Genomic DNA, 23,691 nt, shown 5'->3' with positions numbered 1-23,691 from the left:
TATACACCGCTCAACATGTGTGTGTTTCGTGGGAAGTAAACAAATTTATAAAATACAAGATTTGAGCTATGTTATAGTATAATGGCTTGTAGCATCAAATTGTTTCTTGTTCACTTACACAGTACTTTCTCATACTGTGTTGAAGTAGAATTTTCTGAAGCAAAAACATTTGGTTGGACTGTTGTTTATAAGATTAATTAATTTAGTTGCATCGCTGCAACTAGAAGTAGTTAAGTGTGTCTACAGCCTCATCTGAGGAGGGTTGGGATTACAGATAGTGTGCATACAAACTTGTACCCACACACTTTTTGAAAGTACTTGTCGCAAGCAGGGTCGCGGTGAACCAAAGCCTAACCCAGCAACACAGGGTGCAGGGCTGGAGAGGACACACCCAGGACTGGATGCCAGTCCATCACAAGGCACCCCAAGCAGGACTTGAACCCCAGACCCACCACAGAGCAGGCCCCAGCCAAACCCACTGCAACCCCACCACACCCTCTCTACAAACCTGATTATGGCCCGTTAGACTCTCAATGGATCTATTTCCCTAACCTTACAGGAGCAGAGCAGTTCCTACACTCAAACCACACTCCTACGCTTTTCTGCATCTAGCCCCTTGGTGGTCCCATGCACTAGAAGTCCAAAATCAAAGGCATAGTGGTGAAATGTTTTCCCTGTGTCCCTCAGAACTGCTTAAAATCTCTCGACATCCAAGGGGGTCTTAAAGCAACCTCTTTTGGACCCACTTCTCATCTGATCTCATATAAACTTGCAGTACATTATCAGTTAAAATGTAATCTATACCAATTCTATATGCGGTTACTCATGCAATGTGTATGCTGAATAATATGGTGGTGTTAGGCTAATTGACAGTACTTCAAGAATCGTGTCTGTTGGTAAAATGCAGTTTTCTCTGAGCTGTACATCACTGGAGGAAAGCATCTTCGAAATTAATAAATTCATTAATCTATCATGAATTAATTATGAATTATGAAATTACCATTGGCAAAAATGGCATGTTCATTAAAGAGCACCATTCTTGACTGTAATCACACTATTCCTGCTTACTTAGTTCTCAACTAGAAGACTGTCTTGTTTCTCAGGACATTTCAATACACAGTAGGGCCTCAACTCAATAACATAACTAGCGTCAACAATCTGTTCATAACTAGAACTATTTGTAAGTTTAACCACTACATAAAAATAATACATTTACTACTGGGACTACTGTCCCGCAGTTGCATCTTCTCCTTCATAATTGACCATTTCTTGCTTAGTAAGTGCATCGATTGTCATTACATTTATTTAGCCTCAAAAATATACTGCTTTCTCACTGGTCCGTTATTGCGCAATGTTTTTTTACTTTGGAGAAACACAGTGCAGCTCATATTTCAAAAACACATTCGCCTTGCAACTCAGTCCCACGCACATCTTGCAGCACTGAGATTGTATGTCATAAATAAGCTTTTCAATGATAGGTTGATTGTAACACCAGTCAGGGTTGTGGGGAGGAGTGAGTGGCTTTGGTGCCTGCACTGCAGATCGAGGAGATCTTTGTAAAAGCTACACATCTGCACAGAGCAATTCCTGGCATTTAGGACCTTTTTGCAGGGTGTGGAGTGACGGATAAAACGAAATCTCAAAAACACGTAGCTCTTTCAGTTTTACTTCTAAAAAAGCTTTAGTTAAGGAATGGAGGATTGTTTTCTGAGTAGAGGTTGAGTTTTGCTTGCGAATCCTTGTGATTTTGGTATCTTGATAAGTAAAATGAATGATAAAAATATTCTTATGACACAATCATAAGCATGTGTCTAGTAATCTTTTTTCCCACACATAAGACCGTCAACAGAGGATCTTATGGTACCAACAATATAGTCGGGTGAGAGGAGATGACTCAGCACTGTAACCATAGCTGTGTGATTCCTCTAACCGTCCATTAAAACTACTGTGAAAAATAATCTGGTATAAGGGTATCTCTTGGGACGTTGGCCACCAGGGTAATCACCTCTGAATGCAGATGTGTACCTTGAGCACTTGTTATCCCACTTGAAGAGCAAAGGCTTTCTGAAAAGAAACCATAAGAGGACAATCGAAGAGACACGGATTTTATAGACCTAGGACGTCGCTAGTGTGCACTTGTTCTCATCATTATCTGGACTCGGCCCCACTTGTTATGTGGCAGCGACAGGGCTGCGGTGGCGAGCGGAGCAGAGCCGGGGCTCAGGAGCTCCATCCAGGAGGGATGTCGCAGACAGAGCCCTCCAGCAATCAGCAGGACTCTGAGGCACTACAGCAGGAGCGGATGAAGGCAGTTCCACGGCGTAGCAGCATAATAAAGGTAGGGGTCAGATGATCAGCTTCACTAATAATTATAGATATTTTTGGTACAGAGACTATTACTGAAATATATTCAGTATGTGGTGCATATATCTTGACATGTGTGGGGCATCAGGTAGTGAACTGTATGCCAAAGGTTGTTGTTCACCTCCACTCACCACTATTAGTTTAGTACATTTGAGCAAAGAATTTAACCTGAATTACTCCAGTAAACATATTCATCTGTGTATTGTAAATGGCTTAGTTTTTGATAAAAGACAAGCAAATAATTAACATGAGTCCAAGTGGTCTTAATGTAACACTGTTACACGTGTAATGACTTTTTTCAGTTTTTTAAGTCCTGAAAAAAGCGCTTCCTTTCTTTTTATGTTGAGGACTATTTTTAATATTTGTCTAGCAGTGTCTCTTGTGTGTTTTTATAAAGAGAAAAGTGGTTGCCATTCAGTCACCTCTTTCACTGAACCCTCCTTAAAAGTGAGGAATATTACAAATATAGATTTCTGTATGATGGGGGGGTGAACAGAAAAGTTCATATGCATTCTGTTTGATGTGCATAATGAGTCAAAATTATGGCTTGAGAAGCAGTTCTTATCAAGAAAGATCACTGGCAGCACATTGTCTATATGGACATGGTATTACAAAATCTTTGTAATTCCACTTTCTTGAATAAATTCTCGCTGCTGCAATAACTGGGAGTAGCTGTGACGATTCCATTGTTCTGTGACCTGACAGCTGCACTCCCAGTTATTGTAGTTCTGTCTGTAAGCTGCTCATTACCAGATCTTGCTGTTGTACCATGAGCAGAATGAGCAAATATACAGAATTCAGACAACTTCTTTTTTCAGTGGTTTTCCACACCGGGACCCCTTCTACAGCTTGAAGAGGCAGTGCTGAGGTTTAAAGCTTAGTTTTTATCACTGTGGTACCTGTGTCTCTTCTGTCGACTGCAGTGACCTCACATCGACGTTCCTCAACGTTGTACATACTGTAAAGTAATAACAGTCTTGAAGCACATCGCTGAGTTTGTATTCTTTATTTATCTGTGAAAAAAGCACAGTCACCATCAGAATAGTAAAAATCAATTTTATTTAGTTTTCTCTGTCTACGAATACTTTATATACTGGACTGATGACAGCAGTGAACACATCTTTGACCAGGTCTCCAGTTCCATGTAGCTTTGTTGTGCACAGTAATGAAAGTTGCTCCGGAAATTTTATTTCCATTATTCCGTTATTTCCATTATTTCCATTACTCCTTGGTCGTTGTACTACATCTGTAACAGTATCCTCGTTCTTCCATGTCTTTGAATCCCTGAAATTATTTCTTCTTTTGATTTCCTTCCTTCTCTTTGTTTTCCTCCAATGTTTCTCCATCCTCCTCCCAAATGCTGAAGTAATGCTCCGCTTGTAACAATGATTTGTGTAAAATGTACCCCTGGCTGCTTTCCAAGAATAATGACAATATGCTAGTGTGCCTGGGTTATTGTGGGAGATGAATATCAGCAGTGTTTCTCAGTGTCACGCAGTTGATGGTACCACAGTGCACTGAGATCTCCTCTCAGGTCTCTGAGTAACCACATCACATGAAGGTCATGAAGCAAAGTATGGGTGTCTTTCTATCTGGGAGTTAATATCTTGGATCATTTTTAAACATACCTACTGAAGGTCCAGCCGATGCCTTTTTACACGGCACATTACAATGTTAGAAAGGCAACTGTACCATGATTTGCCCATTTGTATGTTCAGAGTATGTGCCTTGCTAAAAATGCTACATTAGAAGAGGGATTTTGAACCAGGGGTCTTCATACTGCAGAGAGGTAACCCAAAGTGCTGTGCTACCTGCTGCCCTCACGAAGTACTATCTAATGCTTTTACTGCTTTAATTCCTTGAAAATCAATAGTTATAAAAGCAGAAGAAGGTAAAGACACAGGACATACAGTGGTCAGGTGGTTCAGAAGGAAAGAATGATGAAAAAATACAGTGGTTTTCTATACCGAAACTACTGTGGTGTTGCACAGATTTGGTTACCTTCTAAAACTCTGACCACTAGCCATCTTCCATCCTGCTTCACTGTCTTTTTTCTGCTTGCCTACACGATAGCTGATAGTCATTACATTACCTGCTGTCCCATAACCAAATCTTCAAAACTCTTGCAAGTTATCATGAAGCAAATAAATAATGTGCAACATAGGATACAGGTTGTGAGACAGGGAACACCTTGAACAGGACAATTATATTATCTTTTACTAAAATGAAACAAGATTAAAGTATGCTTTCAAATGACTGAAAATTTAAAAAAAAAAACTTAACATCCAATTCAGTGTGTGCTTTACACTCACGAGAGTGAAATATCTCAGTTGTTACTTCTATGCTACAGGTGCCACAAGAGAATGAAACAATGGAGTAGAGAAAGGAGTGAGTTGGAGAAAGTATTAAAAAGTGATTATTCTTAACTGACTATTTACATTTTCCTGTTCACAGAGAAACAACCAATTGATGACATAAATCGTGTTTTTAAGCATCTGGTTGTCTCACCCTAAGTATACAAAATACATAATAACAAACACCCACCTATATTTATCACTGAGTACTTTCTCTAAAAGTCTTGGGTATAGCTATAGTACATGAAAAATACACACAGACATACCATCTGCAACCGCCTGTCCCATATAGGGTAACAGGGAGCTGGAGCCTAACCCGGCAACACAGGACGAAAGGCTGGAGAGGGAGGGGACACACCCAGGACGGGACGCCAGTCCGTCGCAAGGCACCCCAAGCGAGACTCAAACCCCAGACCCACCAGAGAGCAGGACCCAGTCCAACCCACTGCACCCCCCTAAATGAAAAATATGCTGGATAAAATCAATCCCATATAGTTTTGCAGAGTTGTGCAAAGCTTTATACCCTCTCTCTGCTTGGGGATTTGTCTCATTTGAACATACACTGTGCCTTCTTTCTCAGACTCATTACAGGAGCTTTAACCCTCATGACCGATAGCTTCTGGAATGTCCTGCAGAAGCTAATGCAACGTTATGGTATAATAGAGTACACACACAAAGTAGATTAACTATATAATAAAGGAACAAATGATAATGATCCACAGCCATGGAATAAAAAAATAAGATCTGAAGAGGGATTGCTAAGGGTTGTTACTAAAAGTGTGGTTATTAGTAAAATTATTTCCTCAATCTGCTTTGATATACAGTTGATGTCCCTTGAATTTAATGGATTTTTCCTTTCAATTCTTTCAGCGCCTCCACACTTAATTAATTTTTCTCATCCTGCTCCCTTTTTCAATTACCCTTAGGACCACACAGTGCAGAAGGCTGGTTCTGGACGGAAGAAGACCGTATCCTTCAGCAGCATGTCCTCAGAGAAGAAGGTGAGCAGTGTGGCAGACTGCCTGGCATTCATGCAAGGTGGCTGTGAGCTAAAGAAGGTGCGTCCAAACTCCCGCATCTACTGCCGCTTCTACACCTTAGACCCAGACTCAACCTGCCTGTGCTGGGAGCCCTCTAAGAAGAACAGTGAGCGTGCACGCCTACAGATCAGCAAAATCCATGAAGTGCGCACAGGCAAGACCACTGACACCTTTCGACACCATGGTCCTGCTGAGCAGCTGCCTGAGGAGGCTGCCTTTTCCATCATCCACGGTGATGGATACCAGTCCCTTGACCTTGTGGCACTTTCACCTGATGTGGCCAACATCTGGGTGACAGGTCTATGCTACCTGGTGACTCAACCAGAACATGCCCATGGAGGGGGCCCAGAAGACAGCCTTGGAAGTAAGATACGGTACGACTGGCTGGCTGCCGAGTTTGGCAAGAGCGATGAGGATGGCAATGGCATTGTGTCCGAAGACACAGCTGTTGCGACCATCTGCAGACTTTGTCCTGGAACTAAGGAGGCCAAGGTAGACGAAACCTTGTTTTTCAACCTAATTTTTAAATAATGTGCCATGATATAACATGGGATCAAGATTATTTTATAATAAAGCTTCTTTAACTTTTCCATTGTAATTTAAGTTAATCTTCAGCAAGAGAAACTGCACCATTTGCATATGTTAAAACACTCAAGTAAGATCTGTACCATGGTGTATGGGCATAGCAGCAAGAAGGAGGTTTGCAATTAGCAAAAAAAGTGTGACAGTTTATTCTAAAAAAGTAGAAGTCTTTGGCATGTAAGTGTAAATATGTGTGTATGTGTGTAAATGTATTGTATCTGCTTAGTGTTTAGTTATAGTTTTAACAAAGTTTTTCTAATACGGTGAAATTTTCTAAATTTTCCCAAATAAAATATTGCTGAATCTCAAGAAGTCGCAAGGGGGCCTTTCTGGGACTTGAACCATGAAGTGCAATTCTTTAGCTACTACCCATTTCTTCCCTTACAGTGGGTCTTTATCTTGCTTGGGCTACCACCCTCCATCCACCATAGACCTTTCACAACACTATGACCTTTACTGGAGCTTCAGCACCCATGACTTGTAGCTTCTGGGAAAACCTTGAGAACAGAATAAATCTTTACAAATACAGCATAATAACATAACAGAATACTAAGATGCCCCCCCACACCCACCTCGTTTCAAGCAAGGCTGTGGCAAACTGGAGCCTAACGTGGCAACACAGGGTGCAAAGCTGGAGGGGGAGGGGACACACCCAGGACTGGATGCCAGTCCGTCACAAGGCACCTGAAGCAGAACTTGAACCCCAGACCCACCAGAGAGCAGGCACAGGCCAAGCCTGCTGGGCCACCACGCCCCACTACTAAAGAGCCCAGATACAGTTAAATAAAAGTTTATACAACAAAAGTACACAAAATAATGATCCATCACCATGTAATAAAGAAGTTAAAGGACTAAAAAGAAGCTCAGTGACGGTTTTTTATGGGTAAATTTGTCAGTAAACTTGGTTATCTTTCAAAGTTCCCATGTATACCTCTTTTTGACTGCCTCCAGGTCCGCCTAAAGTTTAAAGAGATGCAACGCAGTAAGGAGAAGCTGACCTCCCATGTGACCCTTGAGGAGTTCCAGGAGGCATACTGCGAGCTTTGCACAAGACCTGAGGTGTATTTTTTGCTGGTGCAGCTCTCCCAGGACCGTGAATGCCTACACGCACAAGACCTACAACTCTTCCTAGAGACGGAGCAGGGAGTGGCTCATACCACAGCTGAAGGTTGCCTGGCCATTGTGAAGCAGTTTGAGCCATCTGCGCTAGGCCGGGAACAAGGGATACTGAGCCTTGATGGCTTGGCTCGCTACCTGCAGTCACCAGAGTGCCACCTGTTTGATCCTGAGCACCAGCACGTGTGCCAGAACATGAGCTTGCCACTCCCCCACTATTATATCAGTGCATCTTACCATTATCTGTCGGAGGACCATCTCCATAGGGGGGACAGCTTAGAGGGCTTGATGAAAGCCCTGCAAGTTGGTTGTCGCTGCTTGGAACTGAGTGTTAGAGACGGACCCGAGAATGAGCCTGTGCTGTGGCTGGGCCATGGTTCTGGCCTACAAAACTCTGACAAAACACCTACACCACCCACCACTGCATGTAGTGCCCTGGAATTTGTAAACAAATATGCCTTCTTGACTTCACCTTACCCACTGCTGATCCTCTTGAGCCATCAATGTTCTTCAGCCCAGCAACAAGTCCTCGCAGAACATTTACAAAGGGTGTTTGGAACCCGCCTCTACATCCCTGCAGTTCCATCTGCTATAGGAAAAGTGGGGTTTGCAGCTGTTCTTCCCTCTCCAGAAGAACTGAAAGGGCGGGTGTTGCTGGTAGGTAAGAAGCTTCCAGAGGAAGAGGAGGGTTCAGAAGGTGAAGTATCAGAGGAAGAGGAGGATATTTTAGGAGGAGCACCACCGGATGACCGGCAGATGTCTTTCCCTGAAGAGGAGGAGATGGGTGTTGCCCTGAGAAATTTGTCACTCCAAAGGCCCCGCCACTTTCACCTTCGTAAGGAGCTGTCTGACCTGGTGGCCTTGAGGCATTCTGGAATAGCCTACTTCTGTAACCACAGAGCCAAGCAAAAGAGGTCTACCACCCCCAGCAGTGTGCTAGTTTCCCCCAACGCCACTACCCCTCAGAACACCACGTATTGGACTCTCTGCTCCCTGGGAAAAGTACAGGCAAACAGAATGGCAAGTGAAATTCCAAAGGACCTGGTGGCCTTCACCCAAACAGCATTGATACGGGTACCGCCCAGTTTACCGCATGAGGACTCCAGCAACCTCAGTCTGCAGGAGTTCTGGATGCTAGGCTGTCAGCTGGTGGCACTCAACAGGCAGAGCCCTGGGGCTATGCTAGACTTGGACCGAGCTCGCTTCACCCAGAACGGAGGCTGTGGCTTTGTTCTTTGCCCCACAATCTTTCGGGAGGATGTCTCCAACTTCACTGCCAACTCCCAAGGCTTTGTGCCTGGCATGCCAGCCCAGACCCTGCGTGTCAAAGTGATCAGTGCTCAAAATCTGCCTAAACCTCAAGGATCAGATACTAAGAATAATGTCATTAATCCTTACGTGGTGCTAGAGATGCATGGTGTGCCTGCTGATTATGCTGAGCAGCACACCCACACCGCTGGCCAGGACAGCCCACTCTTTGATGAGACCTTTGAGTTCCAGGTGAGACTATCAATATCCAATAAACCATGGCTGACTTGATTGTCAAACTCTACTGTGCAGTTGGCCCTTTGCATTGCTCAAAACAGTCGTGGGTAGCCTCCGTGTTAACTGTCCTGGGCATTATATTATCTTTTTTAAACTTTAAACATTAACATTGGATCTACTTTAAAATTACTGAAAATAAAATATAAGTTGTCTGCACAACCTATTATTTGATGCTAACTGATTAATCCCAAGTGGGGGGCACAGTGGTGCGGTGGGCTTGGTTGGGTCCCGCTCTCTGGTGAGTCTGGGGTTTGAGTCCTGCTTGGGGTTCATTGCAGCAGACTGGCGTCCCATCCTGGGTGTGTCCCCTCCCTCTTCGGCATTGCGCCCTGTGTTGCCGGGTTAGGCTCCGGCTCGCCACAACCCCGACCCCAGGGCAAGCGGTTTCAAATAGTGTGTGTGTGTGTGATTGATCCCATTAGAATGTGCAACATTTGTTAACATCTGGCCACTTTCATTTTGGTTTAGTCTCTTTACAATCAAAAAGTGTAATACTAGTATTATCAATAATTGTAGTAATAGACATATACCCTATTTTACTTGCTATGCAGGTTAGGAAAAATTCTTGGATATAGCTACTTTAAATAAAAATACTCATCCAGTTACAGTAATGACATTAAAAGTAATTTGAAATGACAGAAAAATGTAGTCTCCCCTAGCTCCTATAGCAGTGCTAATTGCTTCCATAAACATTTGCAATGTTCGTCATGTAATTATTGATCATCGATACTCATGAACACCCGACATGTGCTGTAAACAGGAAGCATGTACAGTGGAATCAATCCAGTCCCATCCTCACACACACTGAATTGCCTAAAAAGGGTGGGCATCCAGGGTGTTTGGGTCCCCAGATGTTTATTTCTGGATCTTTTGCTTAGAGGAAATCATGTGTGTAGTAGAGAAATGAAAATAGTGCAGGTGCATAAAAAAGTAAGTAGAATCAGGTGAAGTAAATCATAATCATTTATTAATTTATAAGTTTACTTTTATGCTTGTACAATTTTTTCTAGAAAATTTTAGTATTTTATATAAAAATAATTACCATCCCTATAGGGTTCATACACTTTGAAGCAGCACTGTATGTGTGTGTGTGTGTGTGTGTGTGTGTGTGTGTGTGTGTGTGTATGTATTCATGTGCCTTTGTATCTATCCACCCCTTCTCATCCCCTGTAGGTAAACATGCCGGAGCTGGCCATCCTACGCTTTGTTGTGCTGGATGACAGCTGCACCAGTGATGACTTCATTGGTCAATACAGTGTCGTCTTTGAGTGCATCCAGCCCGGTTACCGCACTGTACCTCTCCTTGGTCGGGAAGGAGATGTACTGCCATGCACCAGCCTGTTCATCCACGTGACCATCACCAACCGTCGTGGCGGGGGCAAGGCCCATGCAAAGAGCTTATCAGTTTTAAGGGGTTCACACCAAGACCGCGAGTATGTAACCCTGCGCAATGTGGGCATCAAGCTTTTGGATGACAGTTTTTGTGCTGCAAAAGAATCCCTTACAGAGGCCATAGAGCTACGGGTAAACGTCCAGGTAGGTGCCTCACTGACAACTAACTGCTGGAGGTTAGCTGAGAAAATTTACTACCTACTTAGCTTATCTGTCACCTGCCAAAAGTTTTTACCTGGATGCAGCAATGAGAGTGGTTGAGATGATAGTCATGTTTAATTGTAATGACCTATGAAGGGCACACTACTCATGAACATTGTTGATGAAGGTTATAAACAAACAAAAATAACGGTGCAGGCCAGAATAGTATAGGGCAATGCAAAGCAGAAGTGCAAGGACAAGACAATCCAGTACAGTGTTGCAATACTGGGGATGTAACACATCCATGAAGATTGTCTGTGATGTATCTCGTCAGGAGAACCTCGGTGGTGTAGTGCTAGTGCTTCACCATGTTTTTTCCCCTACCCCAAACCTCATTATGTTTGTTACTTTTACGTTACTTAATTTAGCAGGTGCTTTTCTCCAAAATGACTTCCAAAGATGTAGATGTAACACTATGTAGTGCTATCAGCTCACATCTTATTCACCCAAGGTGACTTACTGCTATATACACCACTTACAATGAGTTCCTCACCCATACATCAGTAAAACACACTCTCAGTTTCACTCACACACTATGGGTGACTTGGTCACCAATCCACCTGAGCAGCCTGTCTTTGGACTGTGGGAGGAAACCAGAGCGCCCAGAGGAACTCCACGCAGACACGGGGAGAACATGCCAACTCCACACCGACTGAGTGAAGATCAAACTCACATCATATCGCACCACCCAGGTGCTGTGAGACTGTAGCGCTTCCGTGCCACCGTGCCGCCCACCTCCTCATTAGCCTCCTGAGAAAGAACACTTTCAGTTGTGCCTTCTTGAGGATGCTGCTGGTGTTGAGAGTCAAAGAGAATTTAAGATAAGAATCTGCCTTTATTAAGGCAGAAATCCCCTGTTCTTTAGCCACCAATCAACTTGCTGTATCCTGAATTACTAAGTGTGTCTGGTTGTCACCTGATACACTTCCAATTATAGGAACCAGTAATTGTCTTTCAGGAACAGACTCAGAAAAATCTTCTATGTGCTCTATTCAGAGTTACTTAATGCAGCCTTCTTCATACCATCATGATCTTATCAAACAGAAAAACATTATCTGTAGACCTCTCTTTCCCTCCCAGCTCCTTTGTTCTGCTTCCTCCTTCAAGATTATGGTCCTACAATACACACACACATTTTCAGAACCGCTTGTCCCATACGGGGTCACGGGGAACCAGAGCCTACCCAGTAACATAGGGTGTAAGGCCAGAGGGGAAGGGGACACACCCAGGACGGGACGCCAGTCCGTCGCAAGGCAGCCCAAGTGGGACTCAAACCCCAGACCCACCGGAGAGCAGAACCGTGGTTCAACCCACTGCGCCACCGCACCCCCTTCAGAACCGCTTATCCCATACAGGGTCACGAGGAACCAGAGCCTACCCGGTAACACAGGGCATAAGGCCGGAAGGGGAGGGGACACACCCAGAATGGGACGCCAGTCCGTCGCAAGGCACCCCAAGCGGGACTCGAACCCCAGACCCACCGGAGAGCAGGACTGCAGCCCAACCCACTGCACCACCGCACCCCCGGTCCTACAATATTAAATGCAAAATTGTCTGGCTATAAAATAGCATTTGCCACCTCATGTGGTCAGTTTGTAGGATAAGGATGTTGAATTTAACTTTTAAGTTCATTTTTAAGAAAACAAATTTGTTTCAAAAACAGACTTGTTGAAATGGATTCATTCTTCCGTACCGTTTAAAGAGTTGTGAAATCCATCCATCCATCCATCGTCAACAACCTCTTGTCCCAAGACGGGTTGCGGCGAACCGGAGCCTAACCTGGCAACACGGCACAAGGCGGAGGGGGTGGGGACACACCCACGACGAGATGCCAGTCCGTCACAAGGCACCTCAAGCAGGACTCGAACCCCAGACCCACCAAAGAGCGGGCACCGGCTGAATCCGCCGCGGGGTTGTAAAATCAATAATGCAAAAAAAGAGAAGAATGGTAAAAGACATTTAAGAAATTCAATTTCCAGCTTGCGGGTGGCGCAGTGGGTTGGACCACAGTCCTGCTCTCCGGTGGGTCTGGGGTTCAGGTCCCGCTTGGGGTGCCTTGTGATGGACTGGCGTCCCGTCCTGGGTGTGTCCCCTCCCCCTCCGGCCTTACGCCCTGTGTTACCGGGTAGGCTCTGGTTCCCTGTGACCCCGTAAGGGACAAGTGGTTCTGAAATTTCCAGCTTGCCACGAAAGTTTGGGAATGTTTACAAGCTTTATCAGATCAGTGGAAACTGGATTGTTTTCAAAATTTTGATTGGTTTCACATTTCTCTGTATGGTTCCTGTTGCTGACCCTGGTGCTAGGTATCCGTTCTTTGGTTATAGAACCACAGTTGTGCATCCCAAGTGCCCCTTGCAGGCTCTTCAGACTTCTTCTGCGTGTGTGTGTTTACAGAGCGCCACAGTCAGTTTGAAAGAGCAGTGTGGGCTGCCCCCAGTAGCTAATATGAAGCAGTGCATCCAGATCTTAGCCTCCCGCCTCCAAGGTCCTGAGGGGTTCCCGGCTGCCAGCCTGGTCCTGAGAGATGGCTACCCGTACCTAGATACACCAGGGAACGTGCCTGAAGGTGTACACAGACTACTCACCACCTACGAAGCAGTGAGTGCACGTCTGTGCCCATGAGAAACGAAATAAGATGTTCTGTAAGATTTTTTCTCCAAATCAACTTACAATTATTCATCACTTATACAGTGGGGTAATATTACCGGAGCAATTTAGGGTAAGTACCTTGCTCAGGGGTACTACAGCCAAAAGTGGGGATTGAACCTTTGGGTCTAAAGGCAGCAGCTCCGACCACTCTGCTGTGCCACAGGTGCTTGAAGCCCCTTTTTTCTGCCTTTCTTCCAAGAAAGAAATCTTTGCTATCTTATTTAAACAATACGTAAAAAAAAAAAAATCAGAGTAGGTTGTGCAGTTATGGCAAATTGATGTGTTGACAGCAATTATTTCTACTGATGCTGAGTATAAGGCTTTCAAACTGCAGACTATTCAGAGCCATTGCTTCAAGACTTGTTTTAAAACTCTTTCACTAAAATTTCTGGCATCTTTCAAATATTTATGACCAGCCACTATTTGGATATTCCTTGAATATTAAATAATTATTTACTGTTCGTTTTTATTCTTATGGATGGACACAAAAGTTGGAAAAATACTTATTTAATACACATTTTGTATTCCAAATATGTGTTATGTTTTTTTTTTTCATAATGACATGTCCTTTAGCTGAGTAGTTTTTCACGGAGAAACTTCTCATTTAGCTTCTCAGTTATAAATACGTGAAGTGACACAGTATTTGGGAGATTAAAAATACACCCATTGCCATCGGTCTCATGACCTTCTTCTAATACGACAGGTTAAATTTGTCATTGTCTTGCTTGTTTTAAATTATGGAAAAGAGTTTATACTCATTATGAATTACACTCTTTATGCAAGGAAAACCAGTATATTGTATGTAAGGGAAATATCTATACGAAAGTGTATGCACTTTTCAGTGTGTCATTGATATGTGTTCATTTGGCACTGAGAGCAAGAGCGTGACACCTGTAAGCAATGGCAAACTGAAGTCATTGTTAATCACTCTTCTCATACTACTACCATTTCAGGTGATTTCAGCACACAAGCAGCTGGTTGAGAATGCTGATGGGCTACAGGACCAGATCTCAGAGGTGGTGAAAAAAGGTGAGAGACTGATATGTATTTGTGTCTATTTTAAGCCATCAGATTATGCATTAAAGAACAGCAATAAGCCATGCTTCGAGTCAAGTGGATATTACACACAGTAATGACTTTGATTTTAAAACAGGGAAAAAGACATAAATCTCAAAAAAAGGTATTCATAAAACCAGTTCAGATAATATATGATCTTGTGTGTTTGTACATACCACCCAGTATCCCATTTAATATGAATATGAATATGAATATGCCACCTAGAGAATTTCACCCAGGGAAATAATTTAACTCCATAGATTAATACAATGTTTCCTCACTTAGTTGATAAATTAGTGTCCATATTTTTTAGTTTTTGTGCATTTAATGAAGTCTTCATAAAGACACAGGTGTGGTTAAATCTTATAAATCCATCTCATCTGTTCTTGAATGCAAACCAGACACCACCCGGTGTTGGAAATGATGTTGTTTGAGACAATTCAAGGTTCTCCGGAGTCTCAAAGATGTTTAAGAAGGGTTTTATTACTGTCCTGTAGAATTTCGCCAGGTGTTATCCATCACTGATGTATGCACACATTTTTCAAATGGCATGGGGGTTGCACTGGAGTTAACACACCTGTGTGTCTTCTGCATGTGTCCTGTGTGCTCCTTGGTCCCATGCCTCTGTTTCACTTTTTAATACAGCCTTAAACATCTTATTTATATGTTCTCATAATATAATCCAGTCAAGGACTTTTAGCCTTCTACCCCTGGTCTGTGGAAAGTTACTAAGTTACATAGGCACTCTTATTTTAGAACTGTCTGCACTATGCAGATCACAGTAATTATTAAAGGATAAAATTAATGAATGTTATGATGAATAATAAGACTAGTAAATAAAGTAAAACAAAAAGTAAGAACAATCCAACATGGCTCACTGTTCTGTTTGACATCATTCAAAACCATCTTCAGACTCACACACATTGACTGAAACCACTTGTCCCAAGTGGGGTCACAGTGAGCCGGAGCCTAACCCGGCAATACAGGGTATAAGGGTGGAGGGGGAGGGGACACACCCAGGACAGGACAACAGTCCACCACAAGGCACCCCCAGCAGGACTCTAACCCCAGACTCACTACAGAGCAGAACCCAGCCAAACCTGCTGCACCACCACATCCCTCGCACTTCAGTTTCAAAAGTTTGGAAATTATTTGTATTTTCTGAACCATGTTAAATATGCTGGTGTGGTTATACAGCCAGGAAGCAACTATCTTGCGATCTTGCTCTAATAGGAATGGAACTCCACAAGGACCTGGCAAAGCTGGGACAGAAAGAGGGAATGAGGGGATATAGGCAATGCAAGGCAGTAGAGAATTTTACCTGGAACATCATCATTCTGAAGGTATGAATGACGATACACATTAATAACACCGACCCCACTGTATCTTGGATATTTGGCATTTTGTGACAAAAACTGTCTCCTAAAAGTTTTCTTTTTCAGTTAAACGTTTTTCAGTTTTTTAACATAAAAATTGTTTAGCTAAAGTAATCATATTCCTTAGGTTCGTAAATTATAAGCAGTAAAAATTACTGAATAAACATCTGTAAAATGATAACAAGAAAGGCACATTACATTACATTTACCTGAGGCTTTTTCCCAAAGCAACTTACAATTATTCACCCATTTATACAGCTGGGTAATTCTTTACTTGCATGGCTTAGGGCAAGTACCTTGCTCAAGGGTACTACAGCATGAGGTGTGAATTGAACCTACAACCTTTGAGTCCAAGGGTAAAGGTAGTAGCACTAACCTACCAGCTGTCCCCTGTTGTTACATATTATATCCAATATCAGCATTAAAGTCTTTGTTTCTGTCCCAGGGACAATGTGATCTATTGCAAAGAGCCAAAATGGTTGCACTGGACTCCCTGCAACAAATAACCTTGGCAGCAGAAGCATGTGGACTGAAAGTCACCCTTGACTCCTTCTGCATGTCCTCTCAGCACTCCAGTTATAGCAGCCAGTACCTCCTGGGGAATGCACAGGAGAATGGGTGCGTTTGAGCTTACTCCTATAGTCCAATGGGACAGCAAGAGAAAGGGTGGGGGTCACCTGGTCCTAAAATATACCTTTCAGATGAATGTGAAACTACAAGCATTAGATACATTATCCATTGCTCAACAGAAAAAAGCCTACCCTAACTTCATGTGTTTTCCCCCAGTATAGTCATGGCTAATGACCATATTCTTATGTTTTTTTCACCTAATAATACCATACTCACACAATGTATGAAGAAGCTAACATTAGGACACACTTCCTTCTGCGTGCTACAGAAAATTGACTCAACCACACCAGTGTAGGCGTATGACCATAGCAAGAGGATGGTCACCAGATGGTCAAGTGTTCAACACGTCTTCACCACATACTGCACGTTAAGCATTTCATATTTAGAATTTTCCATGCTGAGAGATTGAATGGCAGAATTAGATCTGCACTCACCTTCCACTTGATTTAGATTTACATTTATTCAGTTAGCAAGTTCTTTTCACCAAAGTGAAATCAACTCAGAGTAAACAATTTTACAACCTCCAGAGAGTAGTAAAATAATGTACCCGAAACAAAAAGGAGAGTAGATGCAGAGAAACAATCAAAGCACAGTTAGTTTGACTAGTACTACTCCTATATCGCTATTTTTGTTAGTGCACTTTACACTAGTTGCTACATGTAAAACTGAAAGGGAATACAAAGTTGGGTGAGACAGATGAAGAAAATTTCTGGAGCAGTTGGGAGATCGGGAGAGAAGTGGTCCAAAAGAGATGTGTTTTTAGGTGTTTCTTGAGTGTCCCACATTTTATCCAACACCTATGGACCTTTGAACTCTTGAGTGTGTGACCATCAAGTAGTAAGAGGTGGAAAATTGTAGTGGTCTTGTTGAGGTATAGGGAGTGAGCAGACCCTGTAGTACTCATAAGATCCTTGACCAGGGTCTTTTATTTAATGTCAAAAGCCATAGGAAGCCAGTAGAGAAAGCATATATGGGGAATACTCTAGCAGGTCAAACAAAACTCATGCATCCTGGATCAGATGGACAGGCTTGATGGCAGAAGCTAGAATACAGACAGGAGGAAGCTGCAGTAGTCCAAGCTGAATAACCCTATTGTCAGGGCTAGTAGTTTTCTAAAGTGTGTTGAGAAATATGGGCAAATCCTGCAAATGTGACAGAGGAGGGGTCTGCAGGGTTGGGTTATGACTTCAGTGTGTTGGGAGAAGCAGAAGTGGATTTTTACTCTCAGGATCTTGACTGATGAAGCAGGTGAACAGAATATATTCATCTTAGCAGTCATACGAGAACCCGTGAAAGGTGATAACACAGCCAGGGAAAAAGGGAGCCATGCCAAACCACCAGGTAATATCTAACTACTAACTACTACCTGGTAATACTCAATCTGTGTCAGAGTTCCGTCTCAGTACAATGGCCATTCATGAGTGATACGGACATACATACAGTGCTGCTTGAAAGCACGTGAACCCTAGATCATAAAATATTAAAATAAACTTATAAAATCTAAATCTTAAATCTTAAAAGAAACATAAAATGAACAAATGATTATGATTTACACACCTGATTCTACTTACTTACTTGGTTTAACCAGTGCAACTCGGGGTTCAATTATTTTTGCACTTGCACTGCTTCCATTTTTTACGTAGACACATGATTTCCATGTATGAACATTGATAATCACACTTACTATGTCACATGAGAAAGACTGCTTCTGAATAAATAACGATTTTGTGGTAAAATGAAGACATAAAAGGGGTTCGCATTGTTTCAAGCAGTGCTGCGCATACATCCATACAGACAGTTCCTTCAGGAGTATTCACACTCTCCTTCCACACGAGTTATTTCTCATTTTGCTGTGTTGCAAAGTCAAATTAAAATTCTATAAATTTAATGTGGAGCTGATAACTTTGCTTAATGAGAAATATATTTTTGTTTTAAATCTTTAATATATGTTTTCGCAACTTAAATTTTTATATAACTTTTAAGTAATTTGGGGTAAAATTTTCTAGTGTAACGAACACTGTTAGTAAACTATGGCACAAACTGTAGGGGTAAACATGATAAAAGTAGCATATATTGTATACGCTGGCTCCTCGTGTTACAAATGGTTAAGAATTTTTAAGGATTTTCAGTTTTTAATAGCATTTTCTTCCCTTATTTATTTTAGTAAATTTCCATTTGTTGTGGATCAAATGTCATCTGTGCACATGCAGCCGGCTGGTACACGCCAGTAAAAGGCATCAAAATAGAACAAAATGTGGAGCCAGTTTAACCTGCCAGCAAGTGAAAAAGCCACCGAGCATTTTTACAGCGGCACTGATGACTATTTTGGTACTATTTAACTCCTTGGTCTGTTTTATACAACTTGGTAACTTTTCTAGAATTAAACAATGATACAGAAAATGTGTTACACACATTGTTGAAAGTTTAACAAATGTTTTACTAAAAGATGTGTTATAACACATGTTTTATTATAGGAAATTTGTATTACTATATATTAAACAGAAATGGTTTATTAAAACACGAATTTAAAGTGGTTTGAATTGCGTAACTTATGAAGCTTACTGCTCGGTACCGACCAAAGTTACCATACATATGCAGCCCAGGACTGAGAAATATTGCCCTCATAAGGAAAAGTTTTACTGAATTATTAATCATTATTTTAGATATAGAAGGAAAAATAAATATTACATTAATAATTATTCATGTAGTTGGGATTATGGAATTTATTTTATTGCCAATTACTAATGTTTTCCACATTCAGAATAAGTTGTAAAAATGTGTGGAACTCTATAGGAATTATGTTAATTAAACTAGGTACTTACCATCTGGAGAAAAAATAAAGATGTTTTGTGATTAATGGATTTAGTTTCTTCCTTCTTGCACTTGGTATGCCATCGGTCTTCAAGCTTGGTCCCGGACTGAACAAAATAAGGTCTTAATTCAAATAAACATTTTAATTCCAATTTAACAATTACAAATTCAAATTAAACAGTCACTTATTTTTGGCAAGAGTGAATTCGTGCCTTTAGTTAATGCCCAGTGTACACTGTGGATGACAATGAATCGTCAGTCTCTTTAGGAAGTTGTCATTACTTCACCAAACATTGACCAGACAGGAGAGACTTGCAGTTGCCCAGGAAGGAACTTCTGGTCCGGGGCAAAAGAAAAAATTTCAGGGAGTCCAAGTACCAGTGGCTGCCCACCCCTCCTGGGCATTCTAGGTTAAAAAAGACTTTTAAATCAATGTACAACTAATCATACATTGTAGCTGAGTGTTAACTTTTATTAAATCCTTTAGTATGGTTTGCTGGCTGAAATTAGATGTTTGAAAACACAACAGAAAATGATGTCAGCGTTCATTTTCTCAGAGCTGGCTTTGGGGCAACATGTTGTTATGCCATTTAAGTACAACAGGCATCCAAAATGAAAAGGACCGACAGAAGAAAACTTCTCTGCAAATGGAATTAGGTTCGGCCATGTTTATGACATTTTGGAGGAACATTTTGTTGGCTCAAATGCCAAATAAGCAAGATTTTGGTTGAATTGGTCACTAGTCTCAATTGAAAAGAAGCTGTGACAAGGATATATATATATATATATATATTTCTTTTTTCTTTTTTTAATCTTCACTAAATTTAGATGAGTTCTCTTTAAATGTAGCCTGAAGCTATTGACAATAATGAGTACTTCTCTGGGCGCAAAGTTATTGATAAAGGATGGATGGATGGCGTCACGCCCTCGCCCAATGGCTGATTGGTGACACCTGCGTCCAATCAGGAGAGCACAGCATAAAAGTGCCCCGGAAGAACCTCACCGCGAAACCGCGGATGGAAAACCGCAGCACTCTCCTGATTGGATGCAGGTGTTGTCAATTGGCCGTTGGGTGAGGGTGTGATAAATGGAAGTGTTCTTTTTTCCATTTTTATTTATTGTAGCTTTATCTGAGATTTTTATAGAAACTTCTCTAGGATGTCTACATTACATTCATTTTATTGATTGTAACTTAATAAAAGAAAGGTTAATTATATTGGTCATTTTAGAACCTGATTGACACTGATTAATGTTTCCAGGATTTTTCTCCACCCCTATGCATTTAATGAATATGATTTCAGTCATTGTGTATTTTTTAACGAATGATTTATTAATTATTTTAATACCAAGAATCCATGATACGTCTCATAGACATGAACCTCATGCCACTGCCCCATCCCATGTTGCTGAAGTTTCTGTACTCCCCAGGCCAGAAGTACATCATCCTTCCTCTATAGTGGGGCTGCTCATACATGAGCCAGTGGCCATCCATCACGTGGCAGGACATGCAGTTGGACATGCGGTAGCGATCCATGATATTGTCGCAGTCGTCCATCATCTCGTACATCTGACCTCCAAAGTTCTCCCTCTCATAGATCCTCATTCTGTAGGATCCCCTGTACTGTGTAGAGGAAAATTGATTCCATTATAACAACACTGATAAACAGCAAAAATTCTAAGTAAAACCTTTTTTAATTAGTAAAGGAGAATAATTGCGTGTGCAGGGATTTTAGATACATATATATACCGAATTTCTTTGCAAACAGCAGAGGAAAAAAGATTCCACCAACATAACAAGTGAATACTTACCATGGGAATCATTCGGCAGGATCTGAAGAAGTCACTCATGCCCATGCTCCTACAGTCAGGGTACTCTCCCCTCCTCAGAAAATACTGGCTTCCCATGTAATTGGCGCGGTCATAGACCATGAAGCAGCCACTGTGAACCCTGCAGGAGTAGCAGTGGCTCATGTAGGATGTGAGGTCGGCACAGTCGCTGCTGCAGTCATAGGAGCGACCGCCGAAGTTCCTGTCCTCGTAGAAGGTGATCTGAAATGTAAGGCGAACTTAATATCAGAAACGTCGGAAAACGGAAATGCTTGGAAGTATTTAACCTTTTAAACATGTTTAAAATCATAATATTCAGAATGCTTTGTACTTGTTTTTGATAAAACCTGAACTTTTTTTTTTTTTTTGTCTTTTTCGAGTAAACTGATTTTTGTATCTGCAGCACCACTTACCCTGCCCATAGTCATGGTGATGGTTGCCTGTGCTCACACACACTTTGCTTTTTCACATGTCCTCCTGTCACTTTTATACCTGTCCCGGCCTAAAGAGCCTGTTGTCTTATTGTGGAAATCCCTGAACCAGCACTACGGCACAGTAGCTCATTGGAACTGAAGTGTGGCATGTAAAAGGTTGTCATGTGACATTGTGTGGTTTTGAAAAAGAAACATGTATACATTGTTTGCTCACAGCTAACAACATAAATGTCTGTGTTGTCTTTGTATACAGTAGAAAAAACAATGGATCTCATTCAGAAGATACAAGAAGACCTGTTTTGTGTTTTTTGCTGTTTTTTTATTAAAAAGTTCTAAGTTTATGCGTTATTTAATTGCTTTAAGTTATGTATATTAAATGTTAACAGTGTATTGGTCATTCTTCCAAAATTCTTCTACAGAAACTGAACAAAATAGAGTCCTTTGTCTTTGTGGTTGGTTCGAGACAATTGAATTATATGATTCATTCAATCAGTGGCTTAGCACAAATTCCAAGCTGTGCTGAAACAAAAAATCTGCATACACAGGAGCTTCGGCAGGACCGTGTGTGAAATCCCACATTTTAACTTCAAAAGATTTCTTGAATGCTAGAACAGATTTTATTCCAAAAAGGCTTTTATATTTCTCGGATTCAGGGCAGTTTCTGTAATATGCAAAGGATTGTGAACAATCCTGTCGCTAAATCCAACACCACACATACATATTCCAAGATATACAGTGCCTTGAAAAAATATTCAAACCCCTTGAAAGTTATAAACATTGCCTGGATTACAAATTATATTTTTCCAATCAGCATTTTAATTGTGAACTCATACGCTGTAACGCTACACTGACAAAGCCGAAGTAAGTTGTTTGCAGATATTTAAAAAATAATAAATAAATAGAAAATAAACAGGAAAATCTGTGGAAAAAATATGGGATTAGGGGTCATCTGAATTTGGATGTAAATGCTTGCTAGCTTGCTTGCTTGCACTCTGAGGAGGTTTGGACTCTGGTAAGGATGCCCCCTGGGTGCCCTCCTTTGGAGGTATACCAGGCACGGGCAACTGGGACAAGGTTCCAAGGTCAGCCCAGGACCTGCTGGAGGGACTGTATCTCCCAGCTGGCCTGGGAGTGGCTGGGGATCCCCCAAGCTGAGCTGAAGGAAGACCCTAGCTGGTCTGGAAAGTGGATGGATGGATGGATGGATGGATGGATGGATGGATGGACGGATGGATGGATGGATGGATGGATGGATGGATGGATGGATGCTTGCTAGGGTAAAGTTTTTGTTTTTGATGGAGACTCTAGCTGGTCTGGAAAGTGGATAGATGGATGGATGGATGGATGGATAGATGGATGGATGGATGGATGCTTGGTAGGGTAAAGTTTTTGTTTTTGATGGAGACCCTAGCTGGTCTGGAAAGTGGATAGATGGATGGATGGATGGATGGATGGATGGATGCTTGCTAGGGTAAAGTTTTTGTTTTTGATGGAGACCCTAATAATAATGAAATGTCCATCTAGATCCAACCTTCCGGGCCTACGGGACATTTACCAAACATGCTGTTTGAGAAAGGGCTAAGTATCATTAAGGACTGTGCTCACCCAGCTCACCACCTGTTTGCCACACTGCCGTCTGGCAGACGCCCCCGCTGTATCTGTTCAAGAAAAACAAGACTGAAGAGCAGCTTTTACCTACGGGCCATCAGACAACTTAACAGCAAGTAGTCCTGCACTGCAATATTTATTATTGACACTTTGTTACTTGTCTTCCAGATCCCTGGACATTATTACTCAGTGTTCACTTTTTATTTACTGTGTATTTTTTGTATTTATTTGTACCTGCCCTTTTATACTTGATATTTGTGCTGCCATACTTATCAGCACATCCTCGTCTAAATACGTGTTTATTCGTGTCTGTTTACGCCTGTATGAGCCTCGTCGCAAACATTTCAATGCCCAGTTTACCCAGTATAACAGTGAAAATGACAAAGAAACGACTCTGACTCTAAAGTTATATACAGATGCTCTCTGAGTTACGAGATGTGCAACTTACAACCTTCTGAACAGACACTAACTAAAATTTAATATTAAAAACTCATTCATTTGTAAAAAATAAAGAACATTTGTACTTCCGACAACAGGGTGTAGTCATCGCCATATGACAGTATGACAACGCAGCCATCTATGCTTCTCAAGTATCACTGCCTCATTGCATTGCTTGAATCACACACACACACACACACACACACACACACAGTCTACAACCCCTTATCCCAGGCAGGGTCATGGCAAACCGGAGCTTAACCTGGCA

General features: G+C 41.8%; 2 protein-coding genes across 2 annotated transcripts; one reads left to right on the top strand and one right to left on the bottom strand.

The window, feature by feature from the left end:
- The first annotated feature begins 1,627 nt into the window (after positions 1-1,627).
- LOC108918837 (inactive phospholipase C-like protein 1) lies at positions 1,628-17,798 on the top strand. The gene is made up of 8 exons (XM_018726421.2): positions 1,628-2,338; positions 5,645-6,250; positions 7,292-8,956; positions 10,175-10,537; positions 12,989-13,192; positions 14,197-14,272; positions 15,533-15,642; positions 16,121-17,798. The coding sequence occupies exons 1-8, from the start codon at positions 2,174-2,176 to the stop codon at positions 16,301-16,303; spliced, it is 3,372 nt and encodes a 1,123-aa protein (XP_018581937.1). The 5' UTR covers positions 1,628-2,173; the 3' UTR covers positions 16,304-17,798.
- A 2,524-nt stretch (positions 17,799-20,322) lies between these two features.
- On the bottom strand, positions 20,323-21,371 carry LOC108918860 (gamma-crystallin M2-like). Its single transcript, XM_018726465.2, has 3 exons — positions 21,357-21,371; positions 20,926-21,165; positions 20,323-20,737 (listed from the first exon to the last, which is right to left on the bottom strand). Exons 1-3 carry the CDS (start codon positions 21,369-21,371, stop codon positions 20,456-20,458), a joined length of 537 nt encoding a protein of 178 aa, XP_018581981.2. The 3' UTR covers positions 20,323-20,455.
- Between the last annotated feature and the right edge of the window lie 2,320 nt (positions 21,372-23,691).

The sequence above is a fragment of the Scleropages formosus genome, chromosome 24, assembly GCF_900964775.1.
Source record: "Scleropages formosus chromosome 24, fSclFor1.1, whole genome shotgun sequence".
Lineage (NCBI taxonomy): Eukaryota > Metazoa > Chordata > Actinopteri > Osteoglossiformes > Osteoglossidae > Scleropages > Scleropages formosus.
The sequence above is the reverse complement of the archived record's forward strand: the minus strand, read 5'-3'. Positions and strand labels throughout refer to the sequence as shown.

Coding starts and splice junctions, on each gene's coding strand:
- LOC108918837 (XM_018726421.2), top strand. CDS start 2,174: ATGTGGCAGCGACAGGGCTGCGGTGGCGAGCGGAGCAGAGCCGGGGCT. Junction 6,251..7,291: donor CTGGAACTAAGGAGGCCAAG/GTAGACGAAACC, acceptor GACTGCCTCCAG/GTCCGCCTAAAGTTTAAAGA. Junction 14,273..15,532: donor CTCAGAGGTGGTGAAAAAAG/GTGAGAGACTGA, acceptor TTGCTCTAATAG/GAATGGAACTCCACAAGGAC.
- LOC108918860 (XM_018726465.2), bottom strand. Junction 20,738..20,925: donor CCTGCCGAATGATTCCCATG/GTAAGTATTCAC, acceptor TCCTCTACACAG/TACAGGGGATCCTACAGAAT.